Source organism: Berghia stephanieae, chromosome 7 (assembly GCF_034508935.2).
Source record: "Berghia stephanieae isolate SIO BIC M18660-M18661 chromosome 7, UCSD_Bste_1.3, whole genome shotgun sequence".
NCBI lineage: Eukaryota > Metazoa > Mollusca > Gastropoda > Nudibranchia > Aeolidiidae > Berghia > Berghia stephanieae.
In genome coordinates, this window is record NC_088366.1 from 51811001 (window position 1) to 51829729 (window position 18729).

General features: G+C 37.3%; 1 protein-coding gene across 1 annotated transcript; it reads left to right on the forward strand.

Moving 5' to 3' along the window:
- Nucleotides 1-3155: 3155 nt before the first annotated feature.
- Nucleotides 3156-13188, forward strand: LOC144977454 (adenosylhomocysteinase A-like). Its single transcript, XM_078922691.1, has 9 exons — nt 3156-3202; nt 4401-4507; nt 5518-5708; nt 7341-7469; nt 8111-8210; nt 8865-8977; nt 10040-10255; nt 10752-10949; nt 12619-13188. Exons 1-9 carry the CDS (start codon nt 3183-3185, stop codon nt 12949-12951), a joined length of 1407 nt encoding a protein of 468 aa, XP_078778817.1. The 5' UTR covers nt 3156-3182; the 3' UTR covers nt 12952-13188.
- The last annotated feature ends 5541 nt before the right edge of the window (nt 13189-18729 follow it).

Here is an 18729-nt window from a genome sequence, read left to right on the forward strand (position 1 = left end):
TGATGGTGATGTTTATGGTGATGATGATAACAATGATGGTGATGATGATGATGATGATGATGATGATGATGATGATGATGATGATGATGATAGTAGATTAAAAAGGACATACTAACCTCTACTAATAATAGATAATAATATTTGATCTGTTCACCTTCTCTAAGATTTCATTCATTCACAACACACGGCACTTTGACACATTACAGAAACTTGGTGTGTATAATTGATTAGTTCAAGTCACGTACTTTCATTTACACGCGTGTTTTAACTAATTATATTATAAAATTGTACTATAACAACACACATTGCAACCCACCATGTCAGAATGGTTACATTATGTCAGGTTGGATTAGATATTGAAAGTTGGGTAGCTGGGGCTGTTAGATCTGTCAGAAAATACTTTGCGATTGACTAGCGTTCTATCCAAATGCGAGCAAGCAATTGCTGTTGTGTTTCACGCTTTTAACTCCGGTTATTAGGGTCTAATTAATGGCTCTGTTGCACTACTTTTTCTCGTCATTTTAACTTGATAAACTCCCTTTATTTGTGCGGCTATGTGGTCTTGTGGTATGACACTCGCTTTTTGATCGGAAGGTCCTGGGTTCGAGCCTCACTCGGCGCATAGTTAGTCTTTGGAAAAAGGCTCTGCATTCACATTCTCTCACCGTGCTCAGGTGTAAAATGTTGCTAACAACGTTGTCTGTGCCGTCACCTCCCGTACTGCATGTTACGTGTTGCTGTTGGTCAGAGACCCCTTATAAAGAGCTTTGAGCACGTTTAGTGGATATTGCGCTATATAAAAACGCAAACTTTTTTTTTTTAATGATATCATATTTACAATAACGATTTGTGACATCAAATTATGAATTGTTAAATTTCACCAAAAAAAAATTGATTCTTTAAAAAGAAATATTATTTAAATGTTTTTGAAGGTGTCTTTTATTCCAAGATGACGAAATAAGAATGGGCATGATCTATATTAACTTTCCATGTGCTCGAGGTCATTGGTCACATTGCAAAATGTGCTCAAAGTGACCCACTTAGTGAAAAGTGTTCACAGCTTTTTAAATATCTAACATCACGATTGGTCGTCTTGATTCAGCTTGACACATGGGTATGTTTTTTTAATTTTGTAAACAAAGCAGCATGTTCACAATTGTTAAGAAATATCCAATCGTTGAAATAATGTGATTAATGACCTGCTTTTACGAAAACACGAATATAGATCGCTCCCATTGATTGAGGGGTAGAATAAAAGATTTCTTACACTCTTGCGTTTTGGAATTCGAACTTTGCTTTATACTTGTTGAAGAATTGTTGACTCCCGATAAAAAAAAAATCTGTCTAGTGGTATGACATTCGTCTTCGCACCGAAAAGTCCAGGGTTTGAGTCCTGGTATAAGCGACGCATAGTTGAGTCCTTGGATCAGACTCTTTACACAATCTCTCATCGCACTTAGTGATGGATGATCTTTATTGACGACCTACAATTATTTATGCTAGAAAATAAGACACTATCACTCTGAAACCAGAAGAACAGTTGCTCAAGGTATGTATCCAGTCCACAGGAAGACTGGTTTTACACTTCCAATGATATTGGAACCAGTAATTGACGTCACACCCTTGTTCCCTATTGTAAAAAGCGATTACCAAACTTATTGACTTGAATAGGGAAGAAAATAATGATGTCAAAAAACTGGTTCCAATCTCATTGAAAGCGTAAAACCACTTTTCCAGAGGGCTGCAAACATACCGTGTGTAATGGGCATGATCTATATTAATTTTCCATGTGCTCGAGGTCATTGGTCACATTGCAAAATGTGCTCAAAGTGACCTACATAGTGAAAAGTGTTCACAGATTTTGAACTCTCTCACATCACGATTGGTCATTGTTTCAGCTTGACACATGGGTATGTTTACAACTTTCATAAACAAAGCAGCGTGTTTACATTTGTTCAGAAATGTCCAATCTTTGGACAGCAACAAATCACGTGATTGATGACTCGGTTGGACGAAAACATGAATATAGATCGCTCCCATTGATCTTCTGGTATCAGAGTGATGACATCTTATTTTCTAGTCTAAATAAATGCTGGTCGTCAGTAAAGCTCATCCATCTTCGCTATTTTACGTCCCGTTATCCTAAGAATCTGCCTATAGATAGAATGCGCTTGGCCAAGGAGTTCACAACATTGCCATCCGGAAGTATAACGGACCAACACACAAACTCTGTGTAACCATGAACTTTTATAGTCTGGTTAATACAGTTTAGTGAGAACAACTCACAAACGCGGATGGCAAAAACAATAACAAAGGCCTGAGTGACGTCATCTGCATACTATCTATAGATAGTATGCCCTTGGCTAAGAAGCTCATAACATTGCCATCCGGAAGTATAACTGACCAACACACAAAACTGTGTGTATCCATGAACATTTAAAGTCGGGTTAATACAGTTCAGTGAGCATTACTCATAAACGCGGATCGCAAAAAAAACAATAACAAAGACCTGAGTGACGTCATCTTCGAACTATCTATGCATCCTACAACAAAAAGAATTATAACCACTGTATGATTCAACATCTAACCAATTCATTTCTAGCCCCTCCGAAGGATTTCTTACATACTGATTTCCAAGGATTTAAAAAAAACCGGAACAGTAGATTTTTTTTTTACTAGAGCATTTATATAGGGCAATATCCACTAAACGTGCTCAAAGCACTTTACCTGGTCAACGGCAACACTTAACATGTAGGACGGGACATGACGCCTGTAAGGCGATATTACATTTTTTTTCGGACAGAGACAGCGTTGTTAACGGCCAGGTACTCATTTTACACATGAGTACGGTGAGAGAACGTGAGTAAAGAGCCTTTTCCAAGGGCTCAACTATGCCCCGAGCGAGGCTCCAACCCAGGACCTTCCGGTCCGAAAGCGGTGTCATACCACAAGACCACATAGCCGCACAATGATGTGACGTCACGACTTTTTTGCTCTATATCTCATAATGATATAAATAAAATTAATTATGTATCGCTACGCTGTGCCTACGCTACAAAATAACCATTCATGTTTAGAATACCCACTCTCCCACCTCCCCCCCCCCCCCACACACACGCACACATTCACACACACACACACACACACACACACACACACACATTCAGAATTAATCAACGTAGATGTGTGAAGAGCGTGGACGGTTTGTAAAATTACACGTGTTATTCGTGTGGGGAAAATTGTTTTAATTCTTATCGTAGTTTTTGTCATCTCATAGACTGTGACACTTGCCTGAAAATTATAACACTATACAGGGCGGGGATCGCCAAAAGAAAGTGAAAAGTGAGTTGTCGTCCATTGATTAACAAGTAGATTATTGACCAATCAAAACATGGAATTTGTGACACACCTTCACACGTGCTCGGACAAACATAGTTGGTTGTTTATAAACAATAACGTGAACCAATTCGACCTCCATCTGATCGTTGTTATTGTTTTTATATTGACAGATGGGTGACTAGTTATCACACGATTTTCTAGATCATATTATAAACGTTTAAGTTTACACATAGTTTTCTGTGTTGATTCTACTGATCAAGAGGTAGAACAGTGGGTATTTTTCTTAACACATACCATCTATAGTAAAACCTGTGTAGTTTGCTGTGTCCACCAATCACTGCCATTGTTTACATTATGACGATTGTCCAAGAGGTGTGGTTATCTACCGGTTAATTGAACGATTGAATACAACGCACTGTTCAATTTCTTTAGGTGATCGTCGCCCGGTATAGATAGAACGAAGTTGACGTCACTCGGGTCTTTGTTAATGTTTTTGCCATCCATCCTTATCTATAGATAGTGAAGCTCACAACATTGCCATCCGGAAGTATAACGGACCATCACACAAAACTATGTGTACCCTTTAACGTTTATATTCTGTGTAAAAATCGATCGATTTAAATGATCCTCATATTGGCACAACTCTCAAACCTGGGACTTTGCGAGGTTTTCCTTGAAATCACAGGTTTGAGAGTTTTTGCCAAGAAGAGCGTCACTTAAATCGATCGATATTTGAATGAGTTTTCTGGCGTTCAGTATAAAAAGAATTCTCAATCTTTCTTTCTTTTTTTCCCTTTGTTTGGTATTTTAAATCTACTGATATATTTGCGTCGACGTGCACATATATACAGGTCTGACATCCGAACCCACTTATGGGCTTAGTTTAACAATGTCGTAATGGACAATATTTTGTGTCATTTTTTGAGTTTCCCATTACAATAATGGGCCCATAAGGAATTGGGTTATCATACCTGCATATAAGTGCAATTGGATTTAAGTCAATCTAATATTAGAAATGCCAAGTTTAAAAAAAGATGTTATTTATTTATTCGTTTTTGAAGAAGTAGATTGTGTCTCTCAATGCCACAATCAGAAGGAATAATAAGTAACAACACATTGGAGACCATGTCTACATCCAACGTAACACACAAGTTGCCTTACAAAGTCGGTAAGTGGTTATACTATTATTATTATTATTATTATTATTATTATTATTATTATTATTATTATTATTATTTATTATTATTATTATTATTATTATTATTATTATTATCATTATTATATATATGATGATGATATATTATATTATTTATTATTATCTATCATCATCATATCATTCATCATCATCATCATCATCATCATCATTATTATTATTATTATTATTATTATTTATTATTTATTATTATTATTATTATTATTCATCTATCATATTATTATTATTATTATTATTATTTATTATTATTATGATATGATGATGATGATGATATTATTATTATTATTATTATTATTATTATTATTATTATTATTATTATTATTATTATTATTATTATTATTATATTATATCATCATCATTATATTATTATTATTATTATTATTATTATATTATTATTATTATTATTATTATTATTATTATTATTATTATATTATTATTATTATTATTATTATTATTTTATTATATTATTATTATTATTATTATTATTATATATTATTATTATTATTATTATTATTATTATTATTATTATATTATTATTATTATTATTATTATTATTATTATATTATCATTATTATTATTACTATTATAATGTTTGTTTTTTAAAACAATTATGAACATATCTTTTAAACATTTGACTGTGTTCATCGTTATGGGATCCTGTGCTGGTGTTTAGGTGACGTTTAGGTGATCTAAAACTAAGTTCATTTGTGATAAGCTCTTAGAATTTACATATGTTCCCTATTTGAACAATTCCCATTTGACTTACTTTTTCTCGTCAGCTTCATTTGTAATTCTAGATATATTTTTTTTCTTCTATTTTTTTTTCTATTTTCTTCCTTTTTGCTGTCGATGATATGACCTAAATGTGTCGTAAGCACACTAAAACCTTTAAAAACAAAACAGAACAAAAACAGAATCGAACGCCATGCCATGGATTTGATGTTGCTTTGTTTGTCTATCTCAAGCGGACATAACTCTCGCTGACCTAGGCCGTAGATACATGGACATCGCTGAGAATGAAATGCCAGGGCTGATGGAATTGAGAGCCTTTTATGGAAAAACCAAACCTCTCTCTGGTGCCAGAATTGCAGGGTGTCTACACTTTGACGTCACTACCGCTGTGCTTATCGAAACTTTAATAGCTTTAGGGGCAGAGGTAAAACATTCTATATTTTATTTCATGATTTGTTAATGTGCGGCTATGTGGTCTTGTAGAATGACACTCGCTTTCGGATCGGCGCATAGTTGAGTCCTTGGAAAAGGCTCTTTATTCACATTCCCTCATCCTACTCAAGTGTAAAATGAGTACCTGGCCTTTGACAGCGTTGTCTCTGTCAGAAAAAAAAACTTGTAATATCGCCTAACAGGCGTCATGTTTCGTCCTACATGTTACGCGTTGATGTTGGTCAGGGACCCCTTGTAAAGCGCCTTGAGCACATTTAGTGGATATTGCGCTATATAAAAGCTCAAATTTTTTTTAAATGTGAGCCTTTTCCTCGAAATCGTGATATATAGAGTGAAGGAAAGAAGAAGCGAGGCAGCCCCAAGGACACCTGGAGATGTACTAAAGAGAGTGATCTAAAGCAGAGAGGTCTGTCCCTCCAGGTGGCCCCAAGAATAGCTGCTGACAGAACCACCGAGAGATCCCTTGCATCGCCTCAAGCGCCAGTAGCCTTGAAGAGGATTGGATGAGTGAGTGAGTGAATGAATGAGTGAGTGAATGAGTGAGTGACTGAGTGAATGAGTGAGTGAGTGAGTGAACTGTATGATGTGAATGAACTGTATTGGTTGATGCAATTGAAGGCCATATGGGCAGTTAAAAAAAACCCTTAGAGGTGCCAGGATTGCTGGGTGCCCATACTTTGATGTGGTCACTGCTTTACTAATCAAAACATGAATTGCTTTAGGGGCAAAGTTTAATCGTTGATTTCAAGACTCATCAAATGTGTCTAACCGTATCGAAACGACATTACGTCCAATTGAACTCAAAACCAATGCTGAGAATGAAATGCCAGGGCTGATGGAATTGAGAGCCTTATATGGAAAAACCAAACCTCTCTCTGGTGCCAGGATTGCAGGGTGTCTACACTTTGACGTCACTACCGCTGTGCTTATCAAAACTTTAATAGCTTTAGGGCCAGAGGTAAGTCATTCTATCTGATTTCATGATTCACAGATATGTATCATGATCTGTAGGTCGCTGGTTTGAATCCCCTAATGGATAGAGCACAATTGAATACTTAGATAAGGCTTTTTACTCACATTCTCTCACCACTCTAGTGTGTAAAAAGATTATTTTGCTGAAAACACAATCGTCTCTTACTAAAAGAAAATAATTATTGGAGCCAATACTCTTTATGTCAACAGCCATGCCGTCACTTCCCTTGTAATGACGAATGGTAACTTAGTAACTGGCTCTAAACTATCGGAACAATGGCGGACGACCTTATGAAATATTTCTCCGACGAGCATAAAAGTGTATCCAGAGGAGAAAAACATTATAAAATTGATCATGTTTAGACTGTTATACATTCTGATCACAAGACATTTGAAAAGTTCTAGCCAGCATAAAGAATAATAAGTACCGATTTTCTTTGTTTAGAACCACGATGGCCGCCGTTTCTGGGCGACGTGACATCAGACTATTGAAGCCAATTGCAGAAGTCGTTTGTCGTCCTACGTTTTAAGTGTTACTTTTGACTTAAGACCACCTCTAAATGAGCTTTAGCCTCATTTAGTGGATTTTTCTCTGTATAAAAAAAAACAACGTATTTTCTTTTCTCTTTAGGTTCAGTGGTCCAGCAGTGACAATTTCTCAACTCAAGACGTTGCTGCAGCCGCCATTGCTAAAACCGGGGTCCCTGTCTACGCTTGGAAAGGAGAGACAGATGAAGAACTAATCTGGTGCATTGAACAAGTATGAGTTTAAAATGTGATCACCTAAGGCTTCTCCATCTCTCTTTAAGTGGATATTGCTCTTCTTCTTCTCATTATTATTATTATTTCTTTTAACTCCACCTGGAGCATAGGGCGTCGACCACGAATCTCCCTCTGGGACGATCTCCGGCGACCGCCTGGAGTTGTAAAAATACCGACAAAAAGGTAAAAATGGAGAGGCTTCGGGTGGGAGACAGTACAAATAATGGACATTTCGGGTACAAACCCTTCGTCGGCAAAACAATAAGCTAAGGAAAGTTCGCAGGTACAAACCCTTCGTCAGAAATACCCGGCTTCTTTGTTTATTGGGGGCTTGTACCCAAAACGTCCATTGCTTCTACTGTTTCTATCCAAATCCTTTCAATTATCAAGAACTGAACACATGTGTATGAAAGGTGTCAGACAAAACAAGAAAGTATAATAATTTTTTTTAAAGCCATCCCCAAAAAAAATCAATCTACCTCGACTATGGATCGAACCACAGACCTTCTGATTAGCGGTTAGACCTGCTACCTTTACACCACAGAGGTTCCTGATAGGACAATTTTAATACCTATATTCTTCACAAGGGTACCCGTTATACGCTGTGAACCATTTTCACCTTTTTACAAATATTTTCAGACTCTTTACTTCCCCGATGGAAAACCTCTAAACATGATTCTGGACGACGGAGCCGCCTTGACGAATCTTGTCCACGAAAAATATCCTCATTTGTTAGATGGTGAGTTTGATGTTCACCCGAGGTCACTTCTGATGTTATTCTCTTCTTGTGAGCGGTGCATAATTGAGTCCTTGGAAAAGCTCACATTCTTGTACCGTACTCAGGTATAAAATGCCTGGAGGTTAACGGAGTTGTCTCTGTCGGGGAAAAACATGTAATATCGCCTAACAGGCGTCATGTCTTGTCCTATGTGTTGATTGTTGCTGTTGGCTCGGGACCCCTTGTAAAGTGCTTGAGCACTTTTAGTGAATATTTATTATTGTGGAAAATAAAAGCTCTAGTTTTGTTTGTTTGTTTTTCTTGTTTAAAAAAAATAATACATATATCTTCATTTGTAGAGCTGCAATTATTAAAAACATCAGTTATATATCAAATGTATTTAAATTCGGTTCAATGCGACGTGCACTTATTTGCAGGTCTGACAACCCAATTCATTATGGGCTCATTGTTGTAATGGAAATCTCAAAAAATGACGCAAAATATTGTCCATTACAACAATTTAAACTAGGCCCATGACTGCGTTCGGATATCAGACATGCATATACACGTCGATTGATATGCGCAATGAGCATGGTAAATCCCTGGACCTGACCAATGCAATATTTAATGTCCGTAAAGATGTGTTTGTTGTTGTTTGTTTATTTGTATTTGCAGGCATCAAGGGTATATCAGAAGAAACCACGACAGGTGTTTACGTCTTGAATAAACTCCTAGCGGCTGGCAAGCTGAGAGTTCCCACCATCAGTGTAAACGATTCCGTTACCAAGGTGATGAAAAAATAATACGTGATTGGTTGAAACTTGGAATCCACAATTATGTGCGGCTATGTGGTCTTGTGGTATGACACGCGCTTTCGGATCGGAAGGTCCTGGGTTCGAGCCTCGCTCGGCGTATAGTTGAGTCCTTGGAAAAGGCTCTTAATTCACATTCTCTCACCGTACTCAGGTGTAAAATGAGAACCCGGCCGTTAACAGCGTTTCTCTGTCCGAAAAATTCTAATATCCCCTAACAGGCGTCATGTCGCGTCAAAAATGTTAAGTCTTGCTGTTGGTCAGGGACCCCTTATAAAATGCTTTGAGCACGTTTAGTGGATATTACGCTATATAAGAGCTCAAATTTATCTAATTGATGCTTCCTCCGTGACCTCTTGTTGCTATGCCTGGCCATCAATTGATAATTCCTCCGTGACCTCTTGTTGCTATGCCTGTACATAAATGGGTGGTTCGAGCGTTACTTAACATTAACAAATCAGATAATCCCTGCCATTTAACCCGTTCCGTCCCCTTGATGATTTATTTCCGGTCAAGCCGATTCTTTGAATAAAAGACATGTTCAAAAACACTTAAATGATATCTGCTTCAGTTTTTTTTTTTTTTGTTTTTTTTTTTTAATGGAGATTTATTCCTTGGCGTCACAAATTATTATCCTTAACTTGATATAATAACACGTTACTACTTATGGTGAGAGGGGTAGAATAATATACTATTCTTACACTCTTGCCTTTTGGAATTCCGGGCGGACATATTCCCAACCTCTGCACGAGCTTGCGAGTGCGCTTTGGGAACAAAGTTCGAATTCCAAAACGCAAGAGTGTAAGAAATAATTTATTCCCCCCCTCAATCCATTTCAATTTCGTCATCTCTGAGTAAAAGACATTTTCCAAAAAAATATTTAAATGATACTTCTTTTTTTCAAAAATATAATTTTAGTGAAATTTACGTTTCACAAATTATTATTGTAAACATGATATCATTACGCGTTACTATTTATGGTGAGATAGGTGGAATAATGTGATTTACGTCATCCTATGTCTCGTCATCTCGTTGCAGAGCAAATTTGACAATCTATACGGCTGTCGTGAATCTCTGGTAGATGGAATCAAGCGTGCGACAGACGTCATGTTGGCTGGCAAAGTGGCCGTAGTTGCTGGCTATGGTGATGTGGGCAAGGGCTGTGGTCAGGCCCTCAGGGCGTTTGGTGCTAGGGTCATCATCACAGAAATTGATCCCATCAACGCTTTACAGGCAGCCATGGAGGGATACGAGGTGAGCTTGAGCTCTATATAGCGCAATATCGATTAAAATGAGCTCAAAGTGCTTTAGCCGGTGTTCCAAAGCCATCAGCAACACTTCACATGTGTTACATTATTTTTTTCTTTTTAACAGAGGCAGCGCTGTTACCGCCCAAATATTCATTTTACACCCGAGTACGGTGAGAGAATATAAATAAAAATGGTTTCTTTTCGAGGACTCAACTTTGTGTCAGGGTGGAGAGGTGGAGGGACGGGGTGTTATTGGTAATACAGCAATTTTACAGTAATATTCGAGTATTTTGACAACTATGTCTCAGCAGATGATTTAAAAAAAAAAAAACAAAAACAAAAAAAAAACCTTGCTGTCTTTTTCTTTTCGTAATTCAGAGAAAACTGTTTTTTTTTTTTTTTTTGCCATTTATTTTCGTGATTTTAAGATAAAAATATCTGTATTCTTAAACGGTGCATTGTTTAGTTTGCTTTTATTTTCTTGTTGTACCCCCACCAAGGTCGCCACCATTGAAGACACCTTACCAGAGGCCCGTCTCTATGTGACAACAACAGGCTGTAAGGACATCATTCGAGGGGAACACATGGACAATATGTTGGAAGACACGATTGTGTGTAACATCGGACACTTTGATTGTGAGATTGACATCGGCTGGCTTAATGCTAACTGTGTTAGGAAACAAGAGATTAAACCCTTGGTATGTGCTAGAAATGAATTTATGAATATATTATAACTTCTCATATGAAGATTGAATCCCCACCGACGTCCTATAAGGACAATAGGGTTCAACATTCGTGACGTCACTTCCCTCGTAATGACGAATAGTAACTGGTTCTAAACAATTGGAACAACGGCGGACGCCATTCTCCAAAGGAGCCCGAATGAAAAACTTCTCCGACGAGCCTAAAAGTGTATACAGAGGAGAAAAACATTATAAACCTGATCATGTTTTGACTGTTATACATTCTGAGCACATGACATGTGAAAAAGTTCTGACCAGCATGAAGAATAAAAAGTACTGATTTTCTTTGTTTAGAACCAAGCTGCTGGTTGCTGGGCGGACGTGACATCAGACTTTTGAATTCTATTAAGACATTAACAACATTTCTCAATGCTTGAGTGGACGAAAATCACAATTTACACCAACTCATGTGCACGGGCAATAACGCTTAGATGAAGGTCTAAGCGTTATTGCCCGTGTGTTTCCGTCCTTGTAATTAGTATTTTTTCACCCATTAAGGGACTGATTTAGGCAGCAAGTACGGTCACTCAATATAGATAGAACGAAAATGACGTTACTCAGGTGTTTGTTGTTGTTTTGTTTTTCCATCCGCGTTTGTGAGTAATTCTCACTTAACTGTATTAACCAGACTATAAAAGTTCATGGTTACACATAGTTTTGTGTGTTGGTCCAGTATACTTCCGGATGGCAATGTTGTGATTTCTTAGCCAAACGCATACTATCTATAAGTTACTCTGTGTGTATGTGTGTGTATGTGTGTGTGTGAGTGAGAGAGAGAGAGAGGCAGAGAGAGAGAGACAGAGAGAGAGACAGAGAGAGAGAGAGAGAGAGACAGAGAGAGAGAGAGAGAGAGAGAGAGAGAGAATTTTGATATTTTGGATTGTGTAGCGTGTGAGCACAAATATGACCCTTCGCCTCAAAACGGTATTAAGTCGGGTTGGTTAAGAAGTTGAAAATTGAATTTATAGCCAGAAATATCAGACTTGTGTTGAGTTTGTATGTTTTATTGAGGAGAATGGATACCATATTTTAGGGTGCTATTAATGCCAACAATGCATATTTTTGATCAGTTTAACATTTAATTCGGCTTTTAAGCATATGTTTCGTTCCCACATAATACCGTTTTGTGACGAAGGGTCACAAATAAGATCCCGTTGTTAGATCATCAGCTATAAAAATAGTCCATCGTGAGATCAGCTTCAGGTCGGATCTAAAGACCGGGACTGTTTAGATTTGTGATTACAAACATTGAGTAAAAAGATATGCCTATGGAACGCACTTCGTCCTCGGACAAAGTCCTGTGAAAATTTATCATCTTTCAGGAAATGTCTGAAGACTGAGTTGTTCCGCGAGGCTTATTTTTCATAAAATAGATGTTGCTTTGATTTTTTTTTTTTTTATTTTTTGTATGCATGCTTATTATGTATCATGTAGTGTGTGATTTTTAATTTTGTTGTTTTTAAACATTTTTATTTTTATTTTTATTATGTAAAGCGCCGCAGAGCACGATTAACGTGGATGTTTAGGCGCTATATAAATTCATTATTTACTATTTACCATTTACTGTTTACTATATTAAACGTATGGGGTAAATATCTTCTTTTTTTTCATAATCTCAATTCAGGTTGATCGTTACCTTATGAAGAACGGCCGTCACCTCATCGTCTTAGCCCAGGGAAGACTAGTCAACCTGGGTTGCGCCCACGGCCATCCCAGCTTCGTCATGAGCAACTCCTTCTCCAACCAGGTCCTGGCACAGATTGAGTTGTGGGCCAACAACAACGACAACAGCTACAAGATTGGAGTCCACAGGCTGCCCAAACGTCTTGACGAGCAAGTTGCCGCTTCCCACTTGGAGCATTTGGGTGTCCGCTTGACCAAATTGACGTCAGACCAAGCTTGCTACCTTGGCGTTCCTGAAAAGGGACCTTACAAGCGTGACCACTACAGATATTAGCTGTTTATTTATATCACGTGACATAAAAAATACATCTTGTATTTACTCCACTATATCAATTAAATGTCCTCCCCCCCCCCCCCGGCCTATTTTTAAAGAAATGTTGCACCCCCCCCCCAATCTCAACGCATATCCGCACCCCCCCCCCCCCCCCCCCTCAACCTTCAATTAAATTTTGAGCTCGCGAAATTTGCCGGTGTCAATTTTGCTACGAGTTGTTCAACTTTTATAATTAAATCATTTTGAAAAAGAAACTCTCTATACTGTGGTTGTTATTTTACTATCAGTCTATTTGATTGAAAGAAAACCATTTTATAGATAGTTCGAAGTTGACGTCACTCAGGTCTTTGTTATTGTTTTTTGCCATCCGCTTTTATGAGTATTTCTCACTAAACTGTATTAACCAGACTATAAAAGTTCATGGTTACACAGAGTTTTGTGTGTTGTCCGTCTGAGCCAAGCACATACTATCTATAGATAGTATGCGCTTGGCTAAGAAGCTCATAACATTGCCATCCGGAAGTATAACGGACCAACATACAAAACTGTGTGTAACCTTAAACCTTTATAGACTAGTTCATACAGTTTAGTGAGAATTACTCATAAACGCGGATGGCAAAAATAATAACAAAGGCCAAAGTGACGTCAACTTCATACGATCTATACATCACAGAGTTTTGTGTGTTGTCCGTTTGAGCCAAGCACATACTATCTATACATCACATCTCGCCACACCTATATTAGAAACCCCCCTCCCCCTCCCCCATAAAAAAATAATTTTCTAATCGATACACTAGAAGTAGGAATAGATAGTTCGAAGATGACGTCACTCATGTCTTTGTTATTGATTTTTGCCACCCGCGTTTTTTGAGTAATGCTCACTGAACTGTATTAACCAGACTATAAACGTTCATGGATACACACAGTTCTTTGTGTTGGTCCTTTATACTTCCGGATGGCAATGTTATGAGCTTCTTAGCCAAGAGCATACTATCTATCGATAGAATGCGCTTGGCCAAGGAGTTCACTACATTGCCATCCGGAAGTATAACGGACCAACACACAAACTCTGTGTAACCGTGAACTTTTATAGTCTGGTTAATACAGTTTAGTGAGAACAACTCACAAACGCGGATGGCAAAAAGAATAACAAAGGCCTGTGTGACGTCATTTTCGAACTATCTATATGAGTTCCAAGAAATGGTGGTGGTGACATAACAAGGGGAACAATCGGTGATATAAACATTCCTCTTATCCTTCCTCTGTGTTGTGGATAGTATTCTGCCCTACGACGAGATGGCAGAGCATCTTGTCGAACGGTGTGTTGTGACGATGCTACCCGGCGGGTTTGTGACGGTGCACGAATGCGGACCGGACTTTGCTGATTGGGTCGATCGTCATAACATAGTAGTGTGAAAACCATAAGAGGCTGCTGCCCTACTCTGGAAAACCCCTAATTAAAAAATCTAGCCAGAAAACTCGTCCTTTAAATATCGATCGATTTAAATGACCCTCATCTTGGCAAAAACTCTCAAACCTGAGACTTCACGATCTCAAGCCACACAGAGAAAGGAAAAAAATTTGGTGTGGGTGACAATTAATCGACGTCTAATTATTTGCAGGTCTGATCACCCAAATTATTATGGGCTCATTGTTGTAATGGAAATACTCTCAAACCAACACAAAATATTATCTGTGCACGTCGCATTAAATGAAAATATTTTTGTTTAAACTAAAAAAAAACTATAAAAAAAAACACACAAAAACTACACCCCCCCCCAACAGAAAAAAACCAAAAGCAAAAACAAACAAATACATAAATAAAATAAATAAATAAATAAATAAATAAATAAATAAATAAATAAATAATAATAATATAATAATAATAATAATAATAATAATAATAATAATAATAATAATAATAATAATAATAATAATAATAATAATAATAAGTCAAAACAAAAACAGATACAAACAATAAAATCCAAAAGATAAAAAAAACAAATCAAAACAAGAATGATAAGACAAAATTTCAAGACACACACGCTGTAACATGTAAGAAAATTGAAGAAAACCTTAACGCCTGTTTTGATAGCGAGTTGACCGTGTTATTACTTTTACGTGTCATCCGATAACACGGTGTGTTGATAATAAAGTCCTTGATAGTTAGAAAATATATAAATAATATTGAGATTGTGGTCAAACTGATTATAACCAGTTAGCTGTCGTACTCTAGAAAAACCGATATTTAAATATTTGGCCAGAAAACTCGTCCTCAAAAAGGTTTTGCTCGTCCTTCAAATATTGATCGATTAAAACGACACTCATCTTAGCAAAAACAAAAACAAAACAAAAACAAAAAAAAACTTTTAAGTCTGGTTCTTCCTTGAAGACGTCGCGAAGTCTCAGGTTTAAGAGGTTTTTTTTTTTTTCAAGAAAAGGATCATTCAAATCGATCGATGTTGAAAGGACGTTTTCTGGCCAATTTTTTAATATACGTTGTTTTTCCAGAGTACGGAAACGACTCTGAATACGCCAAACTGGTATCACGTCAAAATTTAATAGATGAAGAAAATTAACTTTCCAGTCTAAATAATAGGAAATTAAAACTTGAGTGTATTGTTGATTAGGTTGTAATTTTTATTTTTTTAATTTTTTTTTTGTTTGTTTTTTTTTTTTTTTTTTTTTTTTTTGGTTTTTTTTTTGTTTTTTTTTTTTTGGGGGGGGGGGGGGGGGGGGGGGTCTTTTTTGGGTTTTATTTTAAAGACAAGGTAAGGAACAAAATATACCTATTCTTACTTGTTATAGGGTGACCTGCACATATTTGAAGGGCAGATAACCTCACGCAATTATGGGCAAGTTTTAACATTGTTGTAATGGACAGTATTTTGCGTTTAGTTTGAGAGTATTTCCATGACAAATAGTCCTGCAAATAAGTACACGTTGGGTCATTGTTGTAATGGAAATACGTGCGGCTGTGTGGTCTTGTGGTATGACACTCGCTTTCGGATCGGAAGGTCCTGGTTTCGAGCCTCGCGCTCGGCGCATAGTTAAGTCATTGGAAAAGGCTCTTTACTCACATTCTCTCACCGTACTCAGGTGTAAAATGAGCACCTGGCCGTTAACAGCGTTGTCTTTGTCCGAAAAATTGTAATATCTCCTAACAGGCGGCATTTCCCGTCCTATATGTTAAATGTTGCTGTTGACCAGGGGCCCCTTGTAAAGCGCTTTGAGCACATTTAGTGGATATTGCGTTATTGAATGAATTAACACTCTCAAACCAAAATAATCCCCATTACAACAATATTAAATCAAGCCCATTATTTCGTTCAGCTCTTCTCAATATGTGACCCATCGTCTCAAAACGGTATTATGTCGGAACGAACCAGATGCTTAAAAGCCGAATTAAATGTTAAACTGGTCAAAAATATAAACTGTTGGCATTAAAACCCCAAAATATGGTATCCATACTCCTCAATAAATCGTATAAACTCAACACAAGTCTGATATTTCTGGTTATAAATTCAATTTTCAACATCGTAAACAAACCCGACTTAATAACGTTTTGAGGCGAAGGGTCACAGATGTGCTCGTCAAACAAAATGTACTCCCTCCAATGGAGGCATTTATTTAAACGTAAAAGTTATAAATTAGGATTGAATTCAACGTGTAGGTACATAGTTGTAAGTCTGATAACCCAATTTGTTATGGGTACATTGTTGTAATGGAAATACTCTCTAAACCAACCCAAAATATCATTCGTGCGTCTATGTGGTCTAGTGGTATGACCAGCGGCGTGGCGTATTGACGGCGTATGGTGGTGCCATGATAAGAAGAAGAAAAAAAAACAGTGAACACGGTTAAGAAGAGAGAGCACATGTTAAAAACTCTCTTTTTTGGAAGGGTGGGGGGAGGGTCGATGGTTTCTACGAGTGGACAAAACTCACAAAAACAAACGATTCATGAAAACATCAAGCCACAACACTGAGATACAAGTCCCGTATGAAAAGGTCTTTGTAATTATTCTTTGTCCACCATTTAAAGGATTGGTTTTGGTCGATAATGCAATCAATATGTGATAAATGTAAATCAAAAGAGAAAAAAAAACCTATGACAGAAATTACTTACTTTTAGTACTTGTAAAGAAAATCTGCACGGCGATGTTTGATCTCTGCAAATCTTTTTATAATGTGATTATTGAAATTTGGAATGGCATCTATTTCAGCTTTGTGAATTGACAGAATCATTAACTAATTTAACATCTCTGTGTTTCATTGAATTTCGCAAGAAATTTTTCACTCTTTTAAGGGTGCTAAAACAACGTTCAGGCGGTTAAGAATTACGATGGAAGTGGTTAAGGTCACTATAGCCTATAGATGTCCATGATTTGTCAGTGTTTGTTGTATCTGTAAAAAGTAGACAATAAAAACAAAAGAAACGTTTTTTTTTCTAAACTAACTGTGAGCCATTCATGCCTGTCATACCATGTCACTGATAAAGAGCGTTTTCGAGATTTCCACACCTGTGTTAATTCAAAATCAGTTGGTTGGTGAGGAACTAGTCTTTTTATTTCTAATTTGTCATCTAGTGTCAATCTCCCAAACTGTCGGTGAAGTAAAGAGTCAACTTGATTCATTGCAATTCATTGTTTAACAAAACAAAACTTCAAAGTATATCTCAAATAATGGAAATCAGTGGACTACGATTAATGATTGCACAAATAAAAGGTAGATTCAGATCTTAAAGCATCACAAAGAAAAAATCACTCCACTTAAGTACTTACAAAATCTAAAAACACACCAAAGTATAACTGTTGACAATCTTCGATTTCTTTCTCTGACTCACACAAATACACACGCACAAAAACACACACACACACACACACACACACACACAAATAAACACTCATACACACGTAACCATCAACTCGGCACTACAAGCAAGAAAAATGTTGGTAAATTCGTCCACAATGCTTCGTTGCAAAGAATTACTTTATTCAATAATCGTGAAAAAGAGTTGGGGGGGGGGGGGGGGGGTTGGTATGTCATATTTTAAGTTTTATGTTGTCTTTCTTTGCTGCTTACAAATAAAATTGACAATGATCAGTGTTTTTGACAGTTAATGTAATATTTTGGATGGCCGAAGTTACCCTAATTTGGCGCATCCCCCCGTCCAACGGTGGAGCTCTCAGATCCTGGCACAAGTCGAGGGGTTTTCCGCTATTTGAAGATAGTATAATTCGACCCAGTTTCTCGCTCAATCAGCTGTAGCGATACTAATGGATAGAGCATTAACTGGAGCTTGGATTGCTTTGCACCACGGTGTTTGATTTAGTCACTACTTCGCGGAGTGATGTCACCAACACACGAGTCGGCGCAGTGCGTGATTCGGAATCTTGAATGGAGTGGGGACTAAAAAGGCAGTATGTTGTTGGCGAGTTGGCGAAAGACAGTGGAGTTAAAATTTCTCAGTTTTATTTTTAATTAAATTATGCTGTTAATGATTTTTAAAAGATTGGTACGGTGCCTGGCACCATTCGATCCAATGGCCCCACGCCACTGGGTATGACACTCGCATTGGGATCGGAAGGTCCTGGGTTCGAGCCTCGCTCGCTCCGCGCATAGTTGAGTCCCTGGAAAAGGCTCTTTACTCACATCCTCTCACCGTACTCAGGTGTAAATGAGTACCTGGCCGTTAACAGCGTTGTCACTGTCCGAAAAATTGTATTATCGCCTAACCGGCGTCATGTCTCGTTCTACATGTTACGTGTTGCTGTTG

Bases quoted from the DNA above. Each gene is read 5' to 3' on its own strand.
- LOC144977454 (XM_078922691.1), top strand. From the start codon at position 3,183: ATGTGTGAAGAGCGTGGACG. The intron at 4,508-5,517 runs GTAAGTGGTTAT...GTCTATCTCAAG, and splicing joins CAAGTTGCCTTACAAAGTCG to CGGACATAACTCTCGCTGAC. The intron at 10,256-10,751 runs GTGAGCTTGAGC...ACCCCCACCAAG, and splicing joins CAGCCATGGAGGGATACGAG to GTCGCCACCATTGAAGACAC.